At 44.9% G+C, this 27420-nt stretch overlaps 2 protein-coding genes across 8 annotated transcripts in view; both read left to right on the top strand.

Annotated features, from left to right (window-relative positions):
• Window positions 1–1436, top strand: part of CNOT2 (CCR4-NOT transcription complex subunit 2) — an 83968-nt gene extending 82532 nt beyond the window's left edge. For 6 of the 7 annotated variants that reach the window (XM_064419495.1, XM_064419490.1, XM_064419494.1 and 3 more), the window contains one exon: window positions 298–1436. In XM_064419495.1, coding sequence (XP_064275565.1) covers window positions 298–384 — 87 coding nt within the window. In that variant the 3' untranslated portion in view covers window positions 385–1436. The remainder of the gene's footprint in view (window positions 1–297) is intronic. The other variant, XM_064419488.1, reaches the window with a different exon arrangement.
• Window positions 1437–7427: 5991 nt separating this feature from the next.
• KCNMB4 (potassium calcium-activated channel subfamily M regulatory beta subunit 4) lies at window positions 7428–25499 on the top strand. The gene is made up of 3 exons (XM_064421566.1): window positions 7428–7843; window positions 16766–16893; window positions 24610–25499. The coding sequence occupies exons 1-3, from the start codon at window positions 7505–7507 to the stop codon at window positions 24776–24778; spliced, it is 636 nt and encodes a 211-aa protein (XP_064277636.1). The 5' UTR covers window positions 7428–7504; the 3' UTR covers window positions 24779–25499.
• Window positions 25500–27420: the final 1921 nt, after the last annotated feature.

Below are 27420 nucleotides of genomic sequence, written 5' to 3' on the forward strand. Positions count from 1 at the left end.
TGTGTATATGCATATATAAAATTGTTTGAGATTATTACATGGGTTCTGAGAGTCATGTAGCATTCAAAAGAATAGGAGAGTCTTCATGTGCATGTAAAGGCTGAGGATTGTTTTTTTTCTCCTTAAAATACAGAATTCAAGGTAGCAAAGCCATGTGGTTTTGCTTTAGGATAAGTTAGTACTTGATCTCCTCTGTATTTGTGCTTTTCAGGTATGGCTATTAGACCAGGTGTTCACAGGTAAATGGTACATTGTTTTATTTGTGTTTGTCTTTTTTTTTTTTTTTTTAAATTGTAGGAGTTCCACCTGGAATATGACAAATTAGAAGAAAGGCCTCATCTGCCATCAACCTTCAACTACAACCCTGCTCAGCAAGCCTTCTAAAGACTTCCCTTTTCTTGGGGTATGGCTGTCTCAGCACAATACTCAACATAACTGCAGAACTGATGTGGCTCAGGCATCCTGGTTTTAATTCCTTGAGGATCTGGCAATTGGCTCATGCGAAGGGTCACCATTTGAGGTCCTGCCTTACTAATTATGTGCTGCCCAACAACTAAATTTGTAATTGTTTTTCTTTAGTTTGAGCAGGGTCTGAATTTTTGTTTCTGTTTTCTTTTTTGCCAGCAGACAAGCTTGGGTCTGTAAAGACAAGCGAGTACACTGACAAAAGTTTACCACTTAGTTTTCCAAAATGTAAAAACAAAAAAAAAGAAAAAAGACAAAAAATTAGACAACAAAATTTGCATTGTTCATTGTAGCACTATTGGTAATAAAAAATGTTTGTGCATTTTTATGTGAAGATCCTTCTCGTATTTCATTTGGAAAGATGAGCAAGGTTTGCTTCCTTCATTTTACTTCCCCTTCTGTCTTTGAAAGGCAGTTTTCGCCAAGCTTAATGCAAGAATATCTGACTGTTTAGAAGAAAGATATTGCCACAGTCTCTGGTTAGTTTCCAGGGTTGTGTATTACTGAGCTTCATCTTTCCAGAATGAGCAAAACACTGTCCAGTCTTTGTTACGATTTTGTAATAAATGTGTACATTTTTTTTAAATTTTTGGACATCACATGAATAAAGGTATGTATGTACGAATGTGTATATATTATATATATGACATCTATTTTGGAAAATGTTTGCCCTGCTGTACCTCATTTTTAGGAGGTGTGCATGGATGCAATATATGAAAACGGGACATTCTGGAACTGCTGGTCAGGGGACTACTTTGTCGCCCTGTGCACTAAAGGGCCAGATTTTCAGCAGCCAAGGACATCCATACCCAAGTGAATGTGATGGGACTTAAAGAAGTGAACTGAGACAATTCACTCTGGCTGTTTGAACAGCAGCGTTTCATAGGAAGAGAAAAAAAAAGATCAATCTTGTATTTTCTGACCACATAAAGGCTTCTTCTCTTTGTAATAAAGTAGAAAAGCTCTCCTCACTGCAGTGTTGACTTTGATTTGAGATTGTGAAATTATTTCTTCAACAATGAAAAATGGAAAAAAAATTGAAGTATTAAAACTATCGAGCTGTACAGTGGTTAAGACACTTGAAGAGTCTTTTTGCTGCTGACAAGTAAATTTATGAGAATTTCATATTCTTTTCCACAGTAAAGTTTCCACGGCTAAAAACTTTGGTTCACCTTGGTTTCAGATCCCCTCTTTATAATAGCAGATAATTTTTAGAAAGATTGGTGGGTACCATGTCAAATGATAGGAAGATGCTTCAAGAATTAGTCACCTGGGAGAAGCTTGGGTTAGAACTGATCACAGCTTAGTTCCATGTTGTTGTTTTCCCTCTCTAAAACAGAAATACATTTCATTTGGTGATTGCTATTACTTGAACTTCCAGATGCAAATAAACATGAATATAGACTGGTTCTGAAAACTGTAACTGTTCTGAGCGGAGAAAGAAAAACCTGAACTGGTGGGATGGTTTTCTTTTTCTAGGTATGATTGCCACTTCTCATTGAGTTGCCTCTGGTGATGCAGATCATTGAAAAATACCTGAAATTACCAAAGCAAGACATGTTAGTGAATCCTGGGATTATTTTTCCATTTTCACCCATTTTTCTATGTAGTGCAAAAGCAGCTTGTTTGCATGTATTATGCTTAGAAATCAGACCATTAGTGGCCTTGCTGTGGTTCTGTATCAGGTGTATGGCGAATCTTAAACTCTGAACTTTTTTTAATATCTATTTTAAGATGGTAAACATAAAAATATAAACCTGTTGATTATATATATATATATTTTTTATTATTAAAGCAAAGTTTTCCTAGCATGAAAGAAGAGAATGGTTATAATCCATATAACACAGCTGAAAAAGATGGTGACTTGTTCTGTTTCTCACACCAGAGCAGATTCAAACATATATTTGATTATCCATATATAAATTTATAAATTTTCAGAATGATAATTTCCTAAAAGCGTATTGTTCCTGCCACAATTAATGTTCCATTTTTTTGCCGTCAGAGGTTCATTATGACCTGGGTTTGGTGGGGGGTTTTTTGGGTTCATTTTTTTTTTTTTGGGTGAGGATTCCTGAAGTGATATTTCCTTCTTCAAATCTAATGCAATTATTTCTCATGTTCATGGAAATTAACAACATATGGTAAAGGGAGCAAGATAATTACATTAAAATACTAAATACCTATATCATTTTAAAAACAAGCTGAAATGGGGCATCAAAGTTCTCCCAAAAAATACTTGATGATACAGTTGTATTCAACTGCCCAGTCTTTCAAAAATTTGAAATGCCTGATTTTGGGAAACTTCTCATCTGTGAGCATGGAAGAGGTGCTCTGCTCCTTCCAGGTGGAAGAACAGTCTGGCTCTTGTTTATCCATTAAATAAGCATGTATAGAGATTTTAAAATCTGTGACTTAATTTCGTTTTACACTGTGGTTGAAGCAAGAGAAACAGATACAAACAGAAAACAAGGCGTAAGATTGAAGCTACTTCTTAACTGATACTATATTAATTTTAAAAATTGAAAAATAAACATACTGCTTTTTTTACTGAAAGGAAGAAAACCTCAGCCCTCATTTGCATACTCATGTGGCAAATGGGTGCCTGAATTGCCCTGCAGGTTTTGAGACTGACAGTTAAGGTCTGAGGCTTATTTAATATGCTTTTACATTCCACTAGCACTATAAATAGGGATATACTAGAATGCTGTTTTTAAATTTGAGGTGGGTGTTATTCCCCATAACTAGTTTTGTACGACAGTGTGCAAGGTAAGTTCTGGGTGGAATACCCAGTGATCTTGGAAAGAAGGAGAAGTATCCCTATTTCTAGCCTGTCCAACATGCTCTCCTAGTCCTTGTTGCATATTGTTTACAAATCTTTATTGAATAGTTAGCTCCACTTTCTCTGCAAATCCACTACCTTCAACTTCCAGGGTTTAATATAAGTTTCTCTGATTTGATTAAGCCTGCTGTTGCAGAAGATACTTTGTATTTCAACAATTGTCATTCCAACCACCCTGCTTGTGGAAAAATGAAGGGTATCAGAACGTCATGAAGGAAAGGGTTAAGGATGCTCCATTGGGGTGTTTAAAAATGGACAAACAAAAACCGCCCTGCACTCAATCTCCTCTGCCTTAGTCGTCTGGTGCCACAACTATGTAAGCACATGAGAACCTTCATGGGCTTGATTAATCTAATTGAAGACCCAAGTAATCCAGGGAAGCCTGCAGATACTTCTCACGTGACTGTGACCTTCAATGAAGTGTCATTTGCACTGTGTTGGGGTTCACAGCTGACCACACCACTCCCCCATGGGGGCATTTCTGCAGTGGAAAATGCATGATTGTATCACTTGGCTGCGTGGCGTGTCTGAAGTCCTCTCTGACCCCAAGCCAGTATTTCTTGTACTGCTCTGTTGCTGTTTTAGTTTCCATGAAAAAAGGGAGAATGTACCCAAATCAGAATTTGTGTGTTGCAGTCAGATGCAAGACTTTTGCAGTCTTGAGGGACTGTTTCTGTTGACCACGAAGAGACCAGAAACAGTCTTTGGCATGACCTAGGCAGTGCTTGGAGACAGAGGTCTGTGGGGCCATCATCTTGGTCCTGACTGGCTCCTAGGTGGCCATGGCTGTGGAGGAAGGCTGTCCATCTTCTAAGTAATACTGTTTAAAGTTACTAGTCACCTAAAATAAACTTCCCCCCCTCCTCCCAGTTCCTGGTAACTTCCATTTGAAAATACTTCCATGGCTGAATGAAACAAAAAGGAAAAATTGGTTGCTATCTGTCACACTCAGAAAAGCCTCTAAATGCTCAGCTGCCATCCTGAGCATGGGATAGCTAGACACTGCTTTTGGTTTAAGATCCTAAATATAACAATTGCTATTCAAGCCATATTTCAGAGTATGCTTAGTTTTCAAGTACCTTTTGTACCTCTTCATTGTCTCCCTCAAAATTTGCCGCTGCCCAAAATTAATGCAAGTAGAAGTTGAATTCTGGTAATGCAGATTGGACTAAGAAGTTAGTCTGTATTGACAGCTGATGCTTTTATTTTCATATATAGTATGTGAATTAAGTTTTTGTTTCTCTGTGATAAGCATGCATGCTCTTGTTTCCATAAATCTGAAAGCTTCCAGTACATTAAAAAGACCTGAGGAAATGCAGCTGGATAACCTACTTTGAAATTTTGGCTTTAATAGTTTCAGTAGCTTTACCACTTAAAACCACTTTACTGTTAGAGGTAAACTTTATATTTTTGAAAGTAATGTTAAAGCAGATTGAACAATAGTTTTGACTATTACTGACTCAGCTCACTTCTGGATTAACTGTGTTGAACCAAGTTTGTGTATTATTTTTGTAGGCTTCAGTTTGTTATTTGCATTTCATATTGTCTTCGTGGTATTAGTTAGCCAATATATTTGGGTGTGTCAGGTTTTTCCTGCTGAAACTACCAAAATAATTTTCTGTAAAATCACCTTTGGAACTCCCTCTGGTTTAGCAAACAATTCAGTGAAGTAGCCAGTTGTCATGACTGGGCTGTGCTGCTTGGGCTGTAAGCAGTCCTGATGAGGAGCCAGAGGAAGGCAGGGGTCCCAAAGCTGCTCTGGGGCAGGCATTGCTGAACCTCTGTGGGAACCCTTCAGTGTTCTCTAAACTCATTTCAACTAAAGGGTGGCTTTGGTTGTTCTGGAGATCTCTTCCCTTGGAAGGCCAGTTTGCTTTCTGCTGGGTGTCACAGTACTGGCTTTATAAAGGCACTCTGTTGTTGTATAGACATTTGGAAAAGGCAGCTCACTTCCTGGAAGAGTCAGCGTCCCACGGAGCAGCCTGGGCTTGTGCAGGGCAACAGGGCAGTGTGAGCCCAGTCCCGTGAGCAGCCTGGGTGGGTGTGGGGCAGAGCTGCACTGGCTGCCCAGCCTCCGGGTGCCTCAAGGCAGGGGTGCTCCCAGCACAGGCCGTGCCAGTTGGGCAGCTGCAGCTGGCCACAGGTAAGGCTGTCCCTTGGTTGTGGGGCAGGGAAGGGCCCAAAAGAGCAGGCAGCAATCTGTTCTCCTGCTGTTGAGATTTTCGTACAGACATTGGACTTTGTATGCTGGCTTTCTGAGCCCTGGTGGCTCTGGTGCAGCCCATGATCCTGGAGCCAGCATCCCCACTCCTGCCCTCAGCAGGTGACAGCAGAGCTAAAACCTTCACAAGCCCCCTTTACTCTGCTACAATGATCAGGCATTGATGATAATTTTTCACTTCAAATTGATCCAAACAGTCTTTGAGTCTTGACTGAGTCATTTGTGCAGAAGTTCAAAATATGAGATCCCTTGGTGAATCCTACGGCCATTCCCAGTTAAAATACAGCTTAGCATCTCCCCAGCTGTGGAGGATGTAGGGACTGGATGCACACAGGAGGACTAAGTCACGCTTGCTCTGTTACCCAGTGAGCTGTTGCCTTAATTTCCGTCTGACGGCGCTTTGTACAGGGCATTGCAGGGAGTTGAACAAGTATGGAAGGCCAGCTGTTCAGGAGGTGAGACAGAAAGAAGCTGCAGCTCATTTACACTGAGAAAGCAGAGCTGGAGCTTCCCTTTCAGGTGGTAAGTGACCAATCAATCTGATTATAATTTTATTTTTTGTATTATGAAAACTCTATGCAACAAGCCTCTACTATTAGAGACTGCTGTCACCACAAGTGCTGGCAGCAAAACCTGATGATGGGAATGAATGAACAGAGCCAAGGACTAAGCAAGAGGAGTTGCGTTTCTAGTATAAACACCTATAGGAGGTTTAAGTAAAAAACCCATAAAGCTGGCTCAGAGCTGGTATCCTTTTTCAGAACCCCTTTGATAATCAGGGCAGGCTGCTGTGAAGCAGCTGGCTGGAGAGGAGTGTGGTAGTGCACTTGTGCAAGCAAGGACAATATTTACATCCATCTATATTCATGGCACAGCGTAGACTCTTAATAGCCTTCCTGCCAAACCTTGCTTAATAGTCCATTTGGAGAACCTGTGGATCAGCTTCATTTATAAAAGTTTGACGTTGCAGTCTGCAGTGGGAAAGAGATTGAAAAAGGAAAGTGCTATTTCCCGAACTTTGTGTTTCTGTGCCTTCTTGTCTGCTGTGTCATCAAGTTCAGCTATCAGCTCTCAGGCTCACATCTTGTTCTACCTAATTGCCTGTGATAAAGATGATAGAATAGAACTCTAAGTATTGCTTATGGTACTTTGGCACCAAAGAGTTTGTGTTGCCACAGTGGGTAATGCTGGGCAATAACCAAACTTTATTTGCCCAATAAATATATTTTTTTGAATCAGTGGCCTTTCTTGCAAAACTGCTTGGAAGAAAGCACTTAGTGTGAGCCTTCAAAGGTCAATACCTTCCTGTTCAAAGCAATTCCTGTGTGTGATAGCTGTCATCTTGCTTGTCTGTTATCCCTGTCCCTGCTGTGCAGATGCTGGTTTTGGGGCTAGCCAGAACACTTTACCCTGCACCCCAAAAATGTTAAAATTTGACCAATTCCCATTATGTCCCTTCTTAATTAATAAGGTAAAAATAGAAGCTGCCTTCTCACTTGTAGATATTTAATTTCTTTAATTTCAGATTAGTTTCCTCCTCTACTCATGGAGACCTTGCAGACTTTGATGCCTTGGGGGTACTAAACAGGACTTTACCCAAGATCTCCAGGATTTAACCAAGCCAGTGGTGAGATGTTGCCTTAGAGGGGGGCCACAGTGCACCCAAAGGACCCCACCCACCCTCTTCTACATATTGTACATTGCATGATGGTACCCAGTATTAATCCGGACTAGCCCTCCGCCCAGCAAATCTCCGGGGTCAGATAATCCCGTTGCAATCTGTCCTTTTCCACCCCCGGAGGGCCCTGAATTAGGTCAGACAGGATTAAATTTGCATTTTATTTATCTTTTTTTTTTTCCCCGTGCTGTTACACGCGCAGTCAGCCTCGGAGGAGGCGGGGAGGGAGGCGGGGAGCGCGGTGGCTTTAGCCGATGGCAGCGGCTGATGCCCGGCGGCGGATGCCAGCGGCAGCCGGGCCATGGCGAGGAGCCGGGCGGCGTACGAGTACACGGAGGCGGAGGACAAGAGCATGCGGCTGGGTTTCCTGCTCATCGCCGCCGGCTTGCTCTCCCTCCTGGGTCTGGGCTGCTGCTGGCTTCGCCCGGCGCTGCAGGAGCGGGGCGGCGGCGGCTCCGCCAACTGCACGGTGCTGGCGGTGCGGCAGCTGGGCGAGCGCTTCGCCTGCACCTTCTCCTGCGGGGCCGCCTGCCGCGGCACCGCCCGCTACCCCTGCCTCCAGGTGCTGGTCCGCACCTCCCGCTCCTCCGCGCCCGCCCTGCTCCATGAGGACGAGCGGCAGCTGCGCACCAACCCCAAGGTGAGAGCCGCGCACTCCCCCTCTCCCAAACGCGGGCGGCGGTCTGCGCCCTGTCACCGCTCCCGGCGCCCGCCCTCTGTTCGGTGCGGGGATTTCTCTTTGGGGAGGTCAGCGGTAAGTGAAGTGGGGGAGCATCCGTCCGAAATGCCGCTCTGCTTGTTGCTGAGCTAAAAGTAGTGTATCTCTATAGTGTGTATCTATAAACACTGTGCATCTATATTAATGTGTTGTGGTTATATCGATATCATCTCAGGGAAGGTTTAGGCTCGGTACTAGGAAAAGGTTCTTCACCCAGACGGTGGCTGGGCACTGGAACAGGCTCCCAGGGAAGTGGTCCCATAGCTGACAGAGTTCAAGAAGCGTTCGCTCTCAAGCACATGGTGTGACTCCTGGGGCTGTCCTGTGCAGGGCAAGGAAATGTTCTTGAGGATCCCAGTGGGTGCCTTCCAATTCGGGATGTTTTATGTTTCTATATAGCATAGTATAACAGGCTGTGTATAATGTATACTATACTATATAGTGTATTACCCTGTACATCACACTATACTTAGTATGACACTAGCACACACAGATACAGACACACAGACGCACTCTCGCACTTCGCGTCCGTCCGTCCCGCAGCCCTTGGCGGCAGCGCAGGGGCAGCAGCGGCGGCTCCTCCGCGTTCCCCGGCCCGCCGGAGCCGCGGGACGCCGGTGGGGAGAGTGGAGAAGCTGCTGGTGCCGGCGGGAGCTGGCTGTGCTGCCCACCGGAGGTGCGGGCACGGCAGTGCCGCTCCCCAGAGAGCACGGAGACGTGTTCGTGGAGCCGCGGGGCGAGGGCTGCACCTAAACAAAAGTTTCCCCCGTGCTGTTTGGATTCTTAAACTCCTCCGTCACCCGCACGAAAAAGGACCAAATGAAGAATTTGTGAAAGTTTCATCTTCCAGCAAACTGGGGAAGTCTGAAGGTAAGGTATGACTTGTGCTTTCTCTTTCTTTAAAGGCAGTTATTCTGCCTTCTTTTTTTTTTTTCTTTTTTTTTTTTCTTTTTTTTTTTTTTTTAATGCTGGGTGAATGTGACAGCACACACCTGAGTGGAGGAGATCTTATTAAGTAGTTTGAAAAAGAAAAAAAACATATGTTGGAATCCTCCTACTCCTGAAAGAACTTGAAATTAGGAGTGTACTGGAGAAGGAAATTTCAGCTCTTTGACTGAGATGTGGATGCACCACAGTGCCAAGGGCCATGCTCAGCACGATGCAGGGGTCTGTTTGCAGGGGCTGGGAAGCGTGCTTGGCTGTCCAGCTGGGATGTGCAGCCTCACCTCTCCTCTAGTCATACTTGTGCTGGTGTGCTCCATCCCTTGGAAGGCAGGTTAAGTTTCACACTCAGGGTTTGAGGGTTGGTTTTGTCCCCCTTGGCAGCTGGGAAGGGTGGTCAGGGTAAAAACCAGCAGAGTAAGTAGCAGGATGGTAAATCTGACAGGATTTGGATTAAATTGTTGGCACCGCTCAGAAGTGATGAGTGATTGAAGCTGCAGTGCTGGATGGAGCCTGATCACAAAGCAGATGAAATGCTGGCCTGGGAGGGAGCTTTACAATCTTTTCCTGGGGGTGCTGCTGCCAGGCTCCCTGTGCAGAGGGCTGTGGTGGCAGAGGTGTGCCAGGAGTGCCCTGGCTGTCCCAGCTGCAGGACTTCCCTAAACATCTCTCCACTTTCAGGTGGGCAGGGAGGGGTTGGTAAAATGCAGGAGAAAAGCCACCCTTTGGCTGGGGGGTGAAGGTGACGTGGCTCTGCAGAGGGTGCAGCGTGGCTGTCCCCGAGCACGGCCCCACGGCTCTGTTGTGGCCATCTCCAGCAAGGATGGGAGCTGGCAGATGGAAAGTGGGAGATGGGAGGTGGGTGCTGAATGCCTGGGCTCAGCAGCTCTGGCAGAACCCACAGTTCAGCAGCAGCTTTCAGACTGGACCGTGACCACAATGCCTTTCTGAGTAGCCCAAGAATTCTGTTCTGTTTTTACTTCTTGAGCTTATTTTCTCTGCCTTTCTGGAAGTGTGGTGGGAAGAGAAGGATTGCACCTGCCCAGGGACTGAGGTGCAATTGCAGGGAGGCACTCCGAGCTTCAGAAGAAATGCCTGTAAATGTCACTCAGAAAACTATTTTTATTTAACAATTAATTTCATGTTAACTCTACATAAAGAAAACAGAGCTGTTAGCAGTGCGTGATACTTTCCTGCTTTTACAAATATAATCTCTTTTCTTTACCTTCCACCTTGCATCTCTACATGTGGGCTGTGTACCCTAGGATATTGATTGCTGAGGATTAAATCTGATTTACCAGATGTGACCAAGCAGAAAGGATGCATTTTTTTGATGTAACTGTATTCTTTGGTAGTAATTGAATTTATCTCAGTGGAAAACTGTGTAGAAAAAAAATGTGCTTTAATTCTTTTCCTTACTTTAAGAAGCTTATGTAAAACAAATACAAAATAAGAAGAAAAATTGGTTAGGTCTCTTAAGGAAAACATACTGAAGTCTGCATCTGTTTATTTAGTTTTCCCTTTTTTTCCCTACTTTAATGTCTTTGGAGCCGGTTATACTCTCCTTTAATTTTTGATTTAAAGTCTTGCTGTCTTTGAAGGCTTTCAGGATTTTATGCTGAAATAGTTAGAGCCACAGAGTAGGAATCTGCTGGATTTAATGCTCAGGATCCCATATGTATTTATGAACAAACACTTAGGGAGCTGCTTAACCCTTCCTGTTCCCATCACATTTTTGCACTATGCTTCCTTGTGTTCATGCACTTAGACATACATACAACATGTTAATCAGTTCCAACTAGCTAGAAGGGAAGAAGAAGACCGATTTTGTTTTGAACATTTTTTAAATTTTACTTTCTTCTTAGGTGCCCCTCTTTGTAGGGTAGCATTTTTTCCCTGTAAGTCAGTAGTGTACAAAAGGCATAGTTCAGGCTCCTCACAACACACAACAATAATAAATCAGTTGGCAGCTTCACTCCACCCAAAAATCCCCAGTGTATTTGATTAAAAATCTTCAACTTTCTGTAGTAGAGCAGGCTGACATATAAACATGTCACTGATATGAATGTCTGCTCCAGTGAGGAAAAATATTTTTCTAGATGCAGGAAAAAGAAATTTCTTTTTCTTCTCTTGCTCTCTAAGATAATCACATCATTGTACAGCCCAGGATTCATTTTAGCTCTTAAAAGATTATATAGCTGGGTCAGAGATAATCCAGGAATGTATATAAAAAGCACTGAACACGATTACATTTGTGTTCAGTCTGAGTGATCAGTGGATTTTTTTTTTTTTTGATTGCTGTCTCAGAAGAAGAAATTTATTGGAGTGACTGTAGCCTTTCTTCAGCTGCCTTGATAGCAATAATAATCTCTGAGATAAGGCTTAAGCAGGATTAATTCCAAAGTCAATTTGTTGCCATTCTCTCCAACCATGGGGTACCTTGGTGGTGCACACAGGGACCAGGCCACAGCTGTGCCTGGGGGAATGCAGGGGAGGATGTCAGCTGCTAAAACATCTGCTTTCTGGCTTTTTAGACATTTCCCTTGCTACATCTGCAGTTACGCACAGGGTTGGAAGGAGTTTCCCCCTGTTCTGCCAAAGAAACTTTTGGGGAATGACTGGTAAGACAGATGTTAGCAGCTGTGCAGCAGGACCAGGTTCTCCCATCCTTGTCCCCAAGCAGCTGCTGCCCTTTGTGTGATTCCACTCTGCCACACTTCTCTGTCTAATGGCCCCACCTGACAAATGGTGTGCAGTCATCTCTTCTGTACACTTGAAAATAGAGTGGGGCTTAATTTTTTGACTCTCTTAAATGCGACCCATGGCAGAGGAGGTTTCATAACAAAATATAACTTCACCATAATTTTGTGAGAGTCTGGTGCCTCTCTCTGGTGAAGCATTCAGATCTGTGTTTGGGCTGGTACCTGTGACAGGCAGACTATGCAGATGCTGCCTAGCAACTCCTCTGGAAGCAGGCCCAGGGGCCATGGATAAACCCCACCACCCACTTGGCCCGCCTGGGGCACCACTCCCTGCCTCGAGCCTCTGAGAGGGGTGGTGGGCTTGATCACTCCCACGGGTTGTGCTGCTGATGATCATTTGCACTGACAGATGCAGGTGCTCAGCTCCAGTTCCCTCAGGACACTCAGCTGGGAGGGGGCAATTTTTTGTACTAGTGGAGAGTCCCCCTGCTCATGGCCTGCCCCAGTGGGATGGTTGTGGCAGTGCTTCCTTCCTTCACGCCAGGAAGGTAACCCAGCAGGGCATGCAGACACACAGAGTTAGGGGAAGCTCATCTATCGCTTGGTGTGCTGGGGTGACCCTCAGGTGGGCAGGGGAGAGGAAATATAATGAAAGGCTTGTGGGTTGAGATAAGGACAGGGAGAGATCACTCACCCTTTATCATCATGGGAAAAATGAACTTGACTCAGGGAAATTAATCTGCTTTATTGTCAATTAAATCAGAGAAGGGTACTGCATAAATAAAATCAAATCTAAAAATGCCTTTCCCCTACTCATCTTTTTTTCCTGAGCTTAACTTCACTCCTGATTTTCTTCACCTCCTCCTTCCCACCAGCACACAGCACAGAGGGACAGGGAATGTGGGCTGTGGTCAGTTAGTCACACATTTGCACTCCTTCCTCTTCACACTCTCCCTGCTCCAGTGTGGGGTCTCTCCCACAGGCTGGAGTTCTTTAGGAAGTGCTCCAGCATGGGTCCCCACAGTCCTGCCAGAAAACCTGCTCCAGCCTGGGCTCTCTCCACAGGATCCCAGGTCCTGCCCGGACCCTGCTGCCATGTGGGCTTCCCTCAAAGCCACAGCCTCCCCTGGGCATCCCTTTGCTGTGGTGTGGGGTACACCAGGCTGCAGCTGGATCTCCGCTCCAGCAGGTGTTGTAGGGCTTTGCCCACCAAGCAAATGGACCATGCTGTGAGCCATAGCTCACCAGGAGCCAGGAGGATGGTCCTCCACACGTCACTTGGAAACTGAGTTTGAAATCCTGCTCCTGAATTACTTTGCTTTGTCTTCTGTTGGGCTGAATTGCTTCTATTTTGGGCCGGGATGTCTCTTCACGTTTGAAACTTTCTTGGAATTGCAGTCTATCAGGTCTGGTGTTTTTTATTAAAAATGTGACTGAATTAGGCAAGAATTGATCTTTGAAAAAAATGAAATTCAACCTGGAACTTAAACCACAGTCAAGAGTTTGTGCATCTGTTCTTCCCCTGTGATATGAAGAATATCTGCCCTCAGAAGCACCAGGAATCTTCCCAGCACCTGCAGGGACAATGAAGTGGGAGCATCCAGCAGCAAACACACATACAAATCCTACAAAACCTTGATGTAAAGATGTATTGGCTATTCACTGACATTTTCACTGGTGTACTAGCTTGCTTTCAGTTGGCATTTGTTTATGTTTTGATGCCAGTATTTCATGCCATGTCTGGTAAAGGAAGACTACAGATTTAATGTTTCAGAAACTGCCTATTGCCAAAGTGGAAATTATTTCACATTCATCCATGAAGTCACAGCAGCAAAATTTGTGAGGATATGATTCCCTTTTATCTGCCTGCTGAATCTGCTTTGGAGGGTGATGGAGCTGGCCAAGCCGAGTGCCCTAGAAGTGTGCTTGGGAGGTTGAGTAAAGAGAGATCCACCCCCTACATGGGTCAGAAAGGGACAAAAAAAGGGACCTTGGCTTGCTGGGGACTGTGCTGGCATCCTGGGGAGGCAAACAAGCTCCAGTGCTTGTGCAGCAGCTGATAATGCTCACGCTGGGATTGCACCTTGGGTGTTTTCTGTGGCTCAGGGCCTTTGTCACACTGAGTTATGTTTCAGGGTGGCCCCTGGGATTCATATTTGGACAGGGACCATTCCTCTCTTCCAGACTGTTAATCCTCAGCAGGCAGAAGCAGTGAGGCCACAGCAATTTACGGTAAGACCCCAGGTGTCCCCTTTGTGTCTTCCACATGAAGATAAAGAGGAAGAGGTAGGAATGTATCCAGCATGCTTTCTGTCAGCTGTGAATATGTGTGCAGAGAATGGTGTGAAGATTGAGTTATGGAAAGCATTCACTGTTGTGACCAACTTCCCTGTGACCCTCCTGTAGGTACTGGCAATACTCCTGTACACTCTTGATTTGGCACAGGAAAATACAGCAGTGCAACCCAGAGAAGCTGTCTGTGGGCCCCTTTACATCTTCCAAACCAAGACAAATCCCTGCCCTGAAAAACTCAATTCTTAATATCTTCATGTTGAGCTAACAGCATGGGGACTGATGGGAAAAAAAAGTGAAGTGCTCTGTGATGAAATGTCCTGGGAGACTGCTAAAGCTTGATACTTCTCTGTTCAGATGGACATCCTTGTGAAAAGAGACCTCTCTGGCTGTTCCCAAGCCTGAAACTCAGGATGGGGCTAACCAACAGTTCAGCAGGTTATGAACTTAGTGAAGGATTCAAGTGATATTTGGTGGGGTGGAAGGTCTCTGAAGGATCCAGAGAAAGTTTAACCAGGACTGCTGGGGTGGTTGCCCTTTCATAGGAGAGGACACCAGCAGGCTCAGCCAGGAGCAGGAGACATTTCAGAGGATAGAGGAAATATGTTACTGGAGCCAGTACCACAGGAAGAGGAGTTTTGAGATAGCTGGATGTGTTTAGGCAAAATAATATCCATTGGAACTTAGCTGGTTTGTCTAGTTATTAATTTGTTGTGCTGGCTAAATAGTGTCTGGTTTGGGACTTCTTTCTAGAGCCCCTAAAAGCTGGGGGCTACCTGCAAGTTGGGGGCTGGGAAGAGCAGCGTGGTGACCACAGTCAGATGTAGGCAGTGAGTGCACAGCTCCTGGGATATGAGCATTTCCAGAGCAGGAAATGCTCCATACAGGAAAACAGAGGGGAGGATGCTGGAAATGCTGGATCCTGAGCCAAGAAGGGAGGAGGGGACCTGCCGGGAAGCTGCAGCATGTTGGCACTGTCAGGGGGTCAGAGCAGAGCCAGCAGTGCTCTCAGGTGTCTTTGTGCCAAATTTGCTGACTCTGCCCAGCTGCTGCACAGATGTGTTTATGCACTGGGAGTGTGGAGGAAAAAGGGGAGTGTTCAATGCTTCCAAAGTGGACAACCAAACCAAAGATTCTGCTGACCAAGGAATATTATCTAAGATGGCAATAACAGTGTGTGACAAATCCTGCATTCTGGTTTCTGAAGTAGAGTGGTGTTGCTGCTCACTTCTGTCTTTCATCAGCAGCAGTGGGACAACCCTTGTGTAGGGTCCTGTGAACAGGGAACTGAAGGGAGCTCTGTGCCATGGTAACACCAGCCAGGAGTCCATGTGGAAATGGAGATCCCTGCATGTGGAAAAGGCAGGTTTCAGTTTGGAAGCAGCAAAGAAGACCTTGCAGATTCTTTCATTCTGGAGTATGCAAAACACTGGCAGCAATTGCAGGTGCTGACAGATGTGGTCAGATTTTACATGATCAGGGGAATAAAATCCTGAGATTTCTCCCTTGCCCTTGGAATGGCAAATCTTCAAGCTGTTGTACGGTGAACGTGGTCCTGTGGTCTGTACATCTTAGGTATAGTGTGTAGCTGGGGACAAGCTCCTGTGAAACCTCAGCAGAAGGAGAGGAAGCACTGGCTAGGCACAGTGAGCCGTGGTGGTCTCTATTCTCACGTCAGAGAGGGTGTTGCTCTCCTTGCTGTTACTGCCTCCAAGACACTGTGGAGAAACTGATATTGTGATCATATGTGGGCTCCCCTTTAGGGGCTTCCCACACCCTTCACATCCTGCTTCCTCATCCTTCTTAGGAAGGCTTTTTAGCTACCTTCCCAGTCACATTTTTTCTGTATGCAGCTCCCAATTTTAAAGGAATTACAATTCAGTGTGTTCAGTTCACTTGGCATCCGTACGTCCTGCATGGTGAAAAACCTCTGTGCTATGGGAGCATCAGCTAAGCTGTGTTACTCTGTGTGGTTCAACAGCTCCTGTCATGATCTCCTGTGTGGATGCCTGCTAAAAATGAGAGGGATTGTGCTTGGACACCGACCTCTGATAGTGCTGACACTTGATTCAGTGCACTGCTTGTTTTCTCTTTAACTGCCTGTGGCTGCGATCGAAGGGTGGTGTGTCAAAGACTTGGAAACAAGGGTGTGTGTGTGTGTGTGTGTGTGTGTGTGTGTGTGTGTGAGAGACCCAACGGGGAGCCTCTGAAAGCCCAGTCCCAAGGGCACCAGGCTAGGGGAGGGGTGTCCCTTGATCTCTGGGCTTTGAAGCAGAAGTCTGAAGGTGAGATCTGCAGGTAACTCAGCTGGATGCTCAGCTCGCCTTGATGTCTGCACAGCACAAGCAGATGCTGAATCTTTTTGCTGAAGCAGGGCTGTGAACCTTTTTTCTTGTTTCCATGTGTTATAACAGTGGAAGAATATCTTCTTTTATCAGTGGATATTAGCCAGATATCCCATCAGCTGGGAAAGCTTGCTGGACTCTTTGGGTTATTTATTAGCATGATACTTAACTAAACTTGTGATTACGTGCCTCACTGAAAATAGGAAGTTATTAAAACCCAATCCATGCAGCTGGCTAGGAACACCTCAAAATGAAATTATCATTTTCACATTCATCAGGCCAAACCCCAAGATGTTACAAAGTGGTTTGGTTTAAGAGTGGAACAAATATGGCAAAGCCTTTATTTTCTTTCTGAATGCTGCGGTATTCCTTTCCAGTACCCGCACAGAATAATTAGCAATTGCAGTGAAGTTCAGCTAATATTTCTTTTCTGTTTCTTTGGAGCTTTTTTAATTATTCTCAGTCCATTTCAGTCATGCTGGTATCATGAGGGAAAGGCAGAGAAGTGATGCCCTGCGTTCTTGAGCACAGCAGTAACTCTGTTTTGCAATGTGTCTTGGCAGTGCTCATACATCCCTCCCTGCGCCAGAGACGATCAGGAGAACTCTGAGAACGTCACGTACAAGCAGAAATACTGGAAAGAGAAAGTGGGTTCTCAACCATTTACGTGCTATTTTAACCAGCACTTGAGGTGAGTAATCTCCATTTGGCTAGGCAGGAGTGCTTATGCATCTGCTTAACAGCTGTCCATTGGTTCTGTTTGAAAATACACATAAGTGCATGCATATGTGCATACACAGAGAGATCCCCTCCAGGGCAATGTGGTTTATCACACAGAGCTCAGTGCAGAGCTCTGCAAGACAGCTCTACTGATGAAAAGCTATACGGAAAGGAAAGGAGTATTTTTACTACTTGAAGTAAAAATATAAAACCGTGAGAAAAGTTTTCCTTAAAACATGCAAATTTATAGCAAAACGCATCTTGGCTTTTAACACTCAGATGGCAGATTTCTGGTGTGGATATTAACATTCCTTTCCTCCACAGGAAAGAAACCCTACTGTATTCATGGAAGAAAAGGGGAGATCAGTAAATATGACAAACTAACTCAGCTTTTGTGTTCACAGAGGATGAATGGATCAGATATGTGTAATAAACAGCAACAAAACTGCCATACATGCTTACAGAGTAGAAAGTTGTAACCTAAAGCATCTCCCCTTCTCTTTCAGTTCTTACTTTTACTGCCAGTGTTGATGTGACTTCCATGTGTATAAGAGTGACGTGTGGTTTCCTTCCTTCAGTAAACAGAAAGGGAAGGAGTCCTTTTCCTCTCTCTTTCTGATGGTGATATGCCAGGAAATAAAAGGTAGTGTGGCTGCAGGAGGAGGTTAGTCCTGTCCCACAAACACTTGAAAGTTAAATAGATGAGGGAATAGCTCATGACTTGCAGGCACAATTCAGGGCTCAGTGTGGGAGTGCTGGCACCAGATATTTAAGTCAGAAAGACAATCAGGAGGAAAATGGATGGCAGGTGGAGAAATGCCTGACTCTCTGTGAGTGTCCTGCTGAGTGCCTTGGGGACTTCAGGGTTGTCCTAAGCTGGCTGTAATAGCTGTCTCCCTGAAGAGACTGTAGACCCAGCCAGCATTGCTGCCCAGGATGAGTTTGTTGTCCCTGGCTAACTCTTTGCAGAGGGACACCACCAAAATTTTGTAGCAAAGCTTTTTCTTTTAGAGGGGAAGAAACATTGCTTACAGCATGCAGAGGTTAACACTTAGGGCACTCTGAGTGATGGCATCAGATCCATCAGGGACCTTCTTGGGAGTCCTCTGGTCCACAGGGAGCCAAAGCTTGGATCTGGTAACCAGAGGCCAAGTTATGATTCTGGTTTTTCTGGGCAGGCAGGTGTTGTCTGTTCCTTGTACTCCTGAGAACTGGGACTTGCAGCACCCACTGCCCGAGTGAGCAGGAGAGTCAGAAACATGGGATTGTCTGCAGGAGAAGCCATGGCTAGGGTGCAGCTAAACTGGTGTGGAAAGGATGATGCAAAAGGTAACTGTGTGACTTTTTTGGCAGTGGAGAGAAACAGAAGCCTTTTATCTCACCACAAAGTAAATGCCTGATACAGGTCAGATGCCCAGAGATATTTATTTCTCTCCTGTAAAGGAATTTAGGGTGGTAGGTGTCCAGAGCTATGGGAGCTGATTCTCACATTACCTTTTGGTGAAGCAAAGACAAAGCTTTTCTGCAAAGGCTGCATGCTGCCTAGCATCTGACATTTATGTAAGCTGGCACTGAAAAATTGTGCAGCACTCAGGAAGGGTTTTTTCCCCTAAAGATGCTGAATCCTATACTGCTAAAAGTTCTTGCCAGCACAATGGCTGCCTTGAAACACTGGCTTTTGCTGATCATGCAACAATTCATACACAGGATAAGAAAGGCTCCCTGCCAGAGGTACTAGAAGACAGTCTAAGCCGAAATGTGTACGCCATCTATTTTCTTCTGGAGATAGCAATGAGCTTTGGGGGATAAGTTCTGCTGACTGGGAATGTGCTTGCTTGGGTATACTTTTAGAGCAATGATGACTAAGCAGCCTGCAAAGCAGTGAAAAGAAATCATAACAAACTGAGGGAGAAATCTGTTCCCTTCAAAATAGAAGTGTGCATGTTTTCTGACAGTATTTTTTTCACTGTGTGGATAAGCTAACTGTTCTCAGTCTGTATAAAACATACAGTAAATAGTTCCTTAGAAAATGTAGTATTTGTAATATTAATACTCCTTTGAAACAGCAGAATAAAATTCTAGGTAAATATACAGGCAATGAATGGACATCTCCTCTTCATCGAGTTTACTCAATTTTCATTGTCAGAACTTTGCTGCATGCAGAGTGTACTGTTGGGTAACTTCTCCCTTTCAGTTTGGTGGGTTCAACAGGTTACTTTAAAAAGATAAAGAAAAGGGGTGCCATCCTTACAGTTCAAAGTTATGCAAAAGGGATGAGAAGCAGACTTGGAAATTTCAACCATTCTTAGTTACTGTAAAGCAAACTGCCCAGCAAAATTAGCTGCCTGACATTTGTCTTAGGGAACCAAAGTACAGCTTATCCTGGAGCTCAGTGCTTTACTGAAGAGTAAGCTTTTGCTTTGCCACTGTAGGCACTTAACTTTAGTGTTCCACTCTTCTCTGACAAGCTTTGGGACAAGGGTTCCAGCTGCATGGGCAAGTTGCTTTTCAGGATCTCTGGTGAAGGTGCCTGTCTGTTGGCATGATGATGCCCCAGCCTGAAGGAAACCCAGCACAGCAGGAACCAACCTTCAGTGTTTCAGACGCTAAAGCAAAGGACAAATTCAGGTGAAGTTCTCAGGCTGTTGCCAAAGGTTTGAGAGGGCACTGAGCTCTAGGGCTTTGGCGTTCTGGATCTCACACCCGGTGTCCCAGGGCTCTGCAGTCGTGACCTCATGCAAACAAGGGCCACAGCTGCATGCCCTAAAGTGGGAGGCCTGTGGGAACAGGCAGGATGGGGAAGATCCTGTCACTTTATTTCTTCATGTTCCAGGTGTCACTGACATCCATGACAAAAACAAAAAAGAGAGAAACTAAGATTGCCATGAGCTGAGACCTCACTGTCATGCCATGCAGAGACAGGCAGAGCAACCTGTGTCAAGTAATTTCATATTAGTGGCTGATTTGTATGGCATTATTGCTTGCTAACTCTGGGTTTGTGCCATACACAAGAACACTCAGTGTATCCTTTGCTGTGGCACAGCAGATGAGCCAGCCATGCTTTAACCTCTTCTGTGTTTGCTGCAGGATGCTGTCCACAAATTCATCAGAGATTTGAAGAGCAAACCCTGTCAAGTGATTAGTGACAACCTGTATGTTGTTGGGGTGCCCTGCAGGGTTCCCACTTATCTCAGAATAATTATGTGTGTAAGCCAAGGGTGCTCAGGTAGTAAGGCTGCTCATCCATAAAATGTTAGAACATAAATCTTGGTTTGCTCTGTTACTTCACAGTTTTCCAAATTAATTCCCTCCACCTGGGGAGCAGCACTTGGGCCCAAGGGGGAAAGGACTTGACTGTCAGTAGGACACTGTGCTGCCTCTGCAAGCAGCCATCCAGCTGGGGATCCCTGCATCTTGCAACAGTAAGGGAAAAGTGACTGCTTGTCAGAGCAAAGGGATGTGAATATCTGTGGGAAAAACAATCAGTGTATTGCAAACATCTTTAAATCCAGATTGTTTGAATACAAAAACATTTGTAAGGTTTCCCTTCCTGCGCCTCCACTTCTGTCAGCTCTTGTTGTGCAACATTAGGTTCACAGTTTGGTTCATAAGTGATGACTGAAATGTTTATGTGCCTGTAACCTTTTGGTCCTACATGACATTTTGGTAATCCCTGCACTGCAATTCTCCCCGTGATGTTCAGTAATTGCTCTGAAGGCTCTGGTGGAGGCCTGTTTTATCTGGTGTCTGAACTACCTGGCAGAACCTAACAGGGATGTGTTGTGTAATGCAACTAATCCAGTTAGCCCTGCTCAAAGCTCCACGAGGGTCTAGCCTTGAGCTGAAAGTCCTGCTAAAAATAAGTCCTGGTCTCACCTTTTAGGAATGAAAACAAAATTCCTTCCTCCTTGTCTGTTCAGTGAAAGAGAAAGCAGTGTTTTCAGGGTTAAGGAAAAGGCTTCTTCAAGGATTTTTGTTTTCAGTTTGTTTGTTGGTTCACCCTGGGGCTGCTGCTGGGCAGTGGTGGTGCTGCACAGTGGCCATCATGTTCACAGCAAGAACCAGCTCTGAATGCCTGAGCATGGCTTGCAATCTCTGCAGGGTTTCCCCCTTTTGTCCCACTAGGTCTCTTTCTTGCCTCTGCTGTTTTTTTGTGCACAGATAACTGCTGTTAGGATTTTGGGTGCATCCCCTCAAGAGGCTTTACATTTACTGGAAAGCTGAATGGCAGCATTGCTGGAAAGAAGAGACTGCCAGTAATCAAGCTTAGGGTGAATATGCACAACCCCTCTGCCAACATCTTTGAACTGATGTGTTATATATATATATTTATATATAAAGCCACAGAGCAAAGATGGGTTTATTGAAAATACTGTTCTTACAGGAGCAAGGCAACAAATTTAATTATGTCAGCTGATTTTTATAGGGAAAAGAAACATGTTTCTAGGCATGATGTACCTCCTTTGGGTTCAACATCACTGCCTCAGCACCAGGGGAGTGATGCTCTTAGGCTTTCCAGCCAAGACAGGTCTTTACCATGAGAAGTCTTCCCTTGGGGACAGAGCACCTTTCCTTTTCTCTTTCCAAATAAAACAACAAGCCTTCAGACTGTGGGAGCAGGCAGGTCACCTTTAAAAAAGTAGCACGAAAAGTCAAAACTGCTACCTTTGCCAAGCAAACCCAAAGCAGTTACAGTGCTGTGTTCCAAGTGCCACAGAACCAGAGAATACTCTGAATTGGAAGGCATTCACAAGGATCATGGAATCCAGCCAATGACCATGGATCATGGTCCAATGATCATGGAATCCAGCACCATTCCCAAGAGTCACTCCGTGTGCCTGACAGCATTGTCCAAAGACTTTTTGAGCTCAGGCAGGTTTGGTGCTGTTCCACTGCCCTGCAGAGCCTGCCCCAGTGCCCAGCCACTCTCTGGGTGAAGAACACTTTTCTAATATCCAACCTGAGCCTCCCCTGACAAAGCTTCATGCCATTCCCTTGGGTTCTGTCACTGGGCACCACAGAGAAGAGATCAGTGTCTGCCCCCGCTCTTCCCCTTGTGAGGAAGGAACTGCAATGAGGTCTCCCCTCAATCTTCTCTTCTCCACACTGAACAAAGTGACCCCAGCCACCCCTCATACAGCTTCCCCTCTAGGTCCCTCACCATCCTCATGTCCCTCCTTTGGGTGCTCTCCAACAGCTGAACATCTTTCTTATATTGTGGCACCCAAAACTGCACACAGGAATCAAGGTGAGGCCACTCCAATGTGCAGGGACTCTTGCTGTACTTAATAGTAGCCATAATACCCATCTATACCCAAACCTCAGCTCAAAACTTACTTAAAGGCTTTGTCTTTGACCCTTTTCTAAAAGGGAAATTCTTTCAAATTACTATGCCATAATCACACCTATCATGAGTGTTTGACATCCATCACTGTTACCTTTGGTACCCATGTTTTTCAAAACATTTAAGATTCAGTCTAAAGGATATCTTACTTTCCCCAATCACTTTCTTTCCTTTAATTCAACCCAATTTTCTACGTTTTTGCTTGTCCTTTATTTTTGAAATAACATTTCCTCCAAAAATACCCTTAAAATTCAATGTCACTAATAAGTCCAGAGCTGTGAAGTTTGAGTGTTGCCTACTTATGGCTTCCTTGCCAATTATCACTCTGTTGTTCACAGGTGATGATACAGTAACAGTGGGGGAGCAGGCTTATGCCTCTTGTGAGAGGATTTCTCTGTTCAGGTGCACAGGTTGGTGAGTTTGCACCCATGAAGTTGATACTGCTTTATTCAATTTGTAGTCTCCACCTGTGCCTGCTTATATAGCTGGAGGATTTTCATTGCACAGAATTAATGCATTCCACTACTGAATACACATGGGATTCTTTTGATATCTTTTTATGCTGCTGAATTTCAAATTTTATATAGCTGAGCTGCTTACAATCAGAGTTTTATTCTGCTCCTTACTACAGAAACAAAGAGAGACATATGGTGCTGGCCTTGGGGACTTTCAGGCTGGCACAGTGCAGAGGATTCTCCACACAGCAATTTTGGGTGAGAGACCCCCAAATGCAAATGCAGGTGTAATTAAATCTGGCATCAGGTGTAGCTTGGCAGTCTGGCTCCAGTAGCTCCTTAAGGATGGATAAAGCTCTGCAGACTTGCAAGCATCTCCATTCCATTTCTCAGTGAAGGAAAAGGAATTCCTTCTTTTTCCTCAACAGAGAATTTTTTCTGGGGGCTCCTTTCTGATGAGGACAAAACTGTCGTGGGAGAGACAGCACAGACATTGAAGAGGTATCTGCTCCCAAGTGCCAGCACGTTAGGAGACCTTGATTCCTGGGACATTGCTGGATGAGCCTGGTTTGCCAGGACTTTAGGCTGTGAGGTTTGCTGCTCCAAGAAGTGTCAGGTGGCACTGGTGAAGCAACATGTGATGGGAGTGTTCGAGGTGAGTGAGGACCAGCATCAGTCAAGACTTTAGATATTTTTCTAGCTGGAGAAAGTTCTCTTTCTCTCCTTTGCAGATAGTTTTCCAGCAGACTGCGTGTCTCTGGCTGTAGATGGGAAAGCAAGAGCAAAGTGCAAATGCCACGAGACTGATTTAATAACTATTAAACTGCAAGGGAGAGCAGAAAGAGCCAGAGCTGAGGAAAATCTGCCATCACATTTTGCCAACAACCTCCCAGACTTGGAAGAGGCAGATAGACAGCAGATCTTTCAGACATGTGGCACAGCTAAATTTCCAAATGTCTCAAGATGCTTCCACTGCAATTCTCCTCCTCCCTCCGTTTCCCTTTGGAAGTGACAAACCTGTCACAGCCCCACCATGACTGTGTATTAGATGCTGCTGGTGGAGGCAAGGAGGTTCAGACCTTGGTGGGAGTCTCACCAAATTGTCCCTGTAGGAGCCTACTGAGGCTAGGCACTGCTGAGGCACTGCTGTCTGCAGCCCCAAATCACAGCCTGTTGCTGGAACAGCCAGTGCTGGGAAGGAGCTGACCTGGGAGCCTTGGCCACCCTGGGGCAGGCTGCAGTCCCCGTGGGGATAGATTTCTTGCAGGCTGCTGCCTGCCAGTGCAGCTGGGCTAACCTGGGCCACCAGCAGTCCAGTGCTGAGGACAGGGACCAGCTCTCTGACCAGACCCAACCACAGCCAGGGCTTGCTTCATCAGGAGCCTCCAGGTAGCCCCATGGACACATCAGTTCTCAAAGCTAAAAGAGAAGCTTTAATTACTGTTTAAATCCATTTCACAGGGCCTGATAACATTTGAGGTAGATATGTATAAATGCTGCCTGGTGTTATGCTTTTGCCAGAGTGGTTTTGCAACCCACAGTCAGTGTGATACTGTACCTTTCATGGCTGTTTGTGATGACCATATTCAGAGGAAGATCTAGAGCACCAACATTTTCTTTTTTTTTTCTTTTTAAATCCAAGTGAACTTGTTAGCCTGTAAACACTGCAAGTGGAAAGCTCCCACAGTCCGCCATGAGTGCTGGTGATAAAAAGGCAAATGCAAGCAGTGAATTAAATAGTCCATTAATTTGATGATTAAATAATCATTTTCTAACACTTTGACAAATAAATCGCCTTTACTCTTACCATGTTAGAAGACTCCTACTTACGAATTGACGGTGTTGTGTTGATTTATATTTTCTCCATCTTCTGCTCCCCCTTGCACAGGCCGGACGACGTGATGCTGAAGCGCACCCACGATGAGACTGTTCTCTTGCACTGCTTCCTCTGGCCCGTGGTGACGTTCCTGGTCGGAGTCCTCATCGTGGTCCTGACCATCTGTGCCAAGAGCTTGGCTATCAGGGCAGAGGCAATAAAAAAGAAGAAGCATTTGTGAGCGGCAAGGCTGCTTGTGGAAAAGCAAAACCTGCAAGAAGGTCTCAGGTGGGGCAGCCGGACACACCTGCAGGTCTGCGGGGCACCCAGCTGCAGCTCCTTCCAGGCTCTGATCTGTGGTGGAGTAGCTCTTGTCTCAGGACTGTTCTTGGGAGATTGCCCCATGAAATGCCTGCTAATTGCTTCTTCTGCTATGGCACTAAATAAGTATATTTTACCAAAAAAAAGGAGAAAATTTACACTGCACCAACTATGCTGTGTGCTGTTAGTGCTGAAAAGCAGCTACCCAGAAACTGAGACAGTTTATGAAACTCCCTGATGATGTCGCTTTCATCTCCACAAAGTGATCTTTGCTAATGTTTAATATTAAATATTTAAAATATTTACTTTAGATAGAATATATTTCCAAAAGAATAAAATGGTATTGTTTTGGGGGTTTTATCTTTTGGAGAGGTTTTCTTTTTTTTCTTTTTTTTTTTTTCCTTTTTTTTTTAAGCTTTAAGGCAAACAGAACATTGTGCTGGTTAGTTTTTCCCCCCACTCTGTAGAACTTAATTTTGAAGTTCAAACTTTACCTTCTGTCTAGACAAAATCTTTTATTGTCACCCATTCACTGTGATGAAATGTAGAAATCTCTCAGAAATACTTCTAAAAAAATGAAATAGTTATTGGAAAATATGATTAAATACTGGATCTAACTTTATTGCCTCAGTGGTATTCAGTCCCTACAGTTTTTCTTGTCCCCTCTCAGATACCCTCTTCACAAATACTCCAGGCTGTAAGGGGCAGGGATTTTACAGGAGCATGATTTACTGCATCTTGCCCAAACAGTGGAGTGCCTGGGTGCTGCTGAGGAGAGCCTCGGTGTCACTGGTGTGGCTCACAGCACCAGAGAGGGACGTCAGCTCCTTGCAGGGCTGTGGGTGATCGCTGCTGAGCTGCTATCCCGGGACACCAGCTCCATGAAGGCTGCCTCCGAGGGGATGCTCCAGCAAACACGGGGCAGTGTGGCCCTGCAATCTTGCTGGGTCTGCTTCTCTGCTTGCTCCTGCCCCTTCTGTGTGTGATGGGAGAACCAGCTCTGGTCCATGTGCTCAGCATGTAGAGTTCCATATTTCTGGCAGTCTCCCAGAGCACATTTTAGCCTGCTGTAGTCAGGGGCTGGGGCCAGAGCAGTTTCATGGCACTTGTCACTGCCCCCCCGGGACCAGCTGTGCAGCTTGGCAGTGCTGGGGTGCAGCAAAATGGAAAAGCCATGTGGCTAGGTCAGGAAAGTGAGTGATTACTGGCAGAGCACTTTAATCTACATTAACTATTCTGCAATTCTAAACATACTGTGCATTATACTAATCTCTGATATTCTTAGTATTATGTGTAAATACCTTGGGGTTCGTTGTGATTTTAACACATAAGAGAAATATTTCCTGAGGATGAGAAAAGTGCTAGATTTGAAAGCCTGAAAGCTTAGTTGGCACAAGGCATGATGACAAACCTGCTTGTATTGCCCAGTGTCCTTTTCAGATTAATTGTATTGTGTGTTTTAGAATTGATTTCCATAAGACCTCCTGTACACACTGTGGTGCCCAGTGACAAGGGTGATGCATGGCAAGGGCAGCAGAGAGACTGGAGGTCATCCACTGCTTCCCTTCTTACTTGCTGTGCCACTTTTGGAGTGTCCTCTGGTGCCAGTCCACACTGGGATAGCTGTTCCCTCAAAGCAAGTTAAGGAGATATGTTTGTAGGGGTAGGAACTTGGTGCTCCTTGGCACATTACTCTGTGTGAAAGATCCAGTTGGCATTGGCTGCATCTGTTCAAGTGCCTCCAGACCTGTAGATGAAAAATACCTCTTGTAAGAAAAATTTCCAATTCTTTGTGTTAAACATCACCACTTTGAAGGTGCCTACTATCCAGCTCACACTGGTACCTTCTGTCTCAGCCTACTGAAAAAAGTAGTGCTGGATATACTGGGTGCAGAGAGGTTGTGAGCTCTCAGCTCTCAGGGGAAAGGCTGAAAACTCCTGAAAGGGCTGTCCTGCAAAGGATTCTGCGTTTTGTTTCACTCGTGTCTCACTCCTGTGGCCTTGTTGCACCCACTGTGGTTCTCTTGCCTCAGCAACCCAGAGAAACACTGCATTGTGTGTCTGATTTGGGGGTTTGGTTGCTATTTTTTAATATATATATTATTTGCTCCCACTCTGCAAATCACATAAAGTTGCAGGTGGGGTGGTTTGGTTATCTAAGTAAGGCAATGCCAAATTCTCTTCATTTATTTCTCTTTGGTTGCTTCTTGCAGTTAAGAGGAATAAGCCTGATTTTCTACATACATTCGTCCTTTGTTTTCCCAAGGGAGAAGGAAATGCACGGTGACACAGATTCATCATGAAATTTTAAACCAGTAGCTTGGGGCTCACAAATCCAGATTAACAAAATCCTCTCTTTCTTTGCTCCAGAAGCTTTTGTGAGTGAATCCTACAGCTGGTTCTCTGAGCAAAAGGAAGGAAGAAAATTGAGCGGATGCAGCTCACTTGATTGGCAATCATATATTTAAATCTGTTGGAAATGCCTTTTGCAAAGGCCTCTGGAAGAAAGTAATGGCTACAGAGATGATATTAAATTGTTTTGCTGAGAGATTAATACCCCTA

This window comes from Passer domesticus, chromosome 5 (assembly GCF_036417665.1).
Source record: "Passer domesticus isolate bPasDom1 chromosome 5, bPasDom1.hap1, whole genome shotgun sequence".
NCBI classification, from domain to species: domain Eukaryota; kingdom Metazoa; phylum Chordata; class Aves; order Passeriformes; family Passeridae; genus Passer; species Passer domesticus.

Coding starts and splice junctions, on each gene's coding strand:
- KCNMB4 (XM_064421566.1), top strand. CDS start 7,505: ATGGCGAGGAGCCGGGCGGCGTACGAGTACACGGAGGCGGAGGACAAG. Junction 7,844..16,765: donor AGCTGCGCACCAACCCCAAG/GTGAGAGCCGCG, acceptor GTGTCTTGGCAG/TGCTCATACATCCCTCCCTG. Junction 16,894..24,609: donor TATTTTAACCAGCACTTGAG/GTGAGTAATCTC, acceptor CCCCTTGCACAG/GCCGGACGACGTGATGCTGA.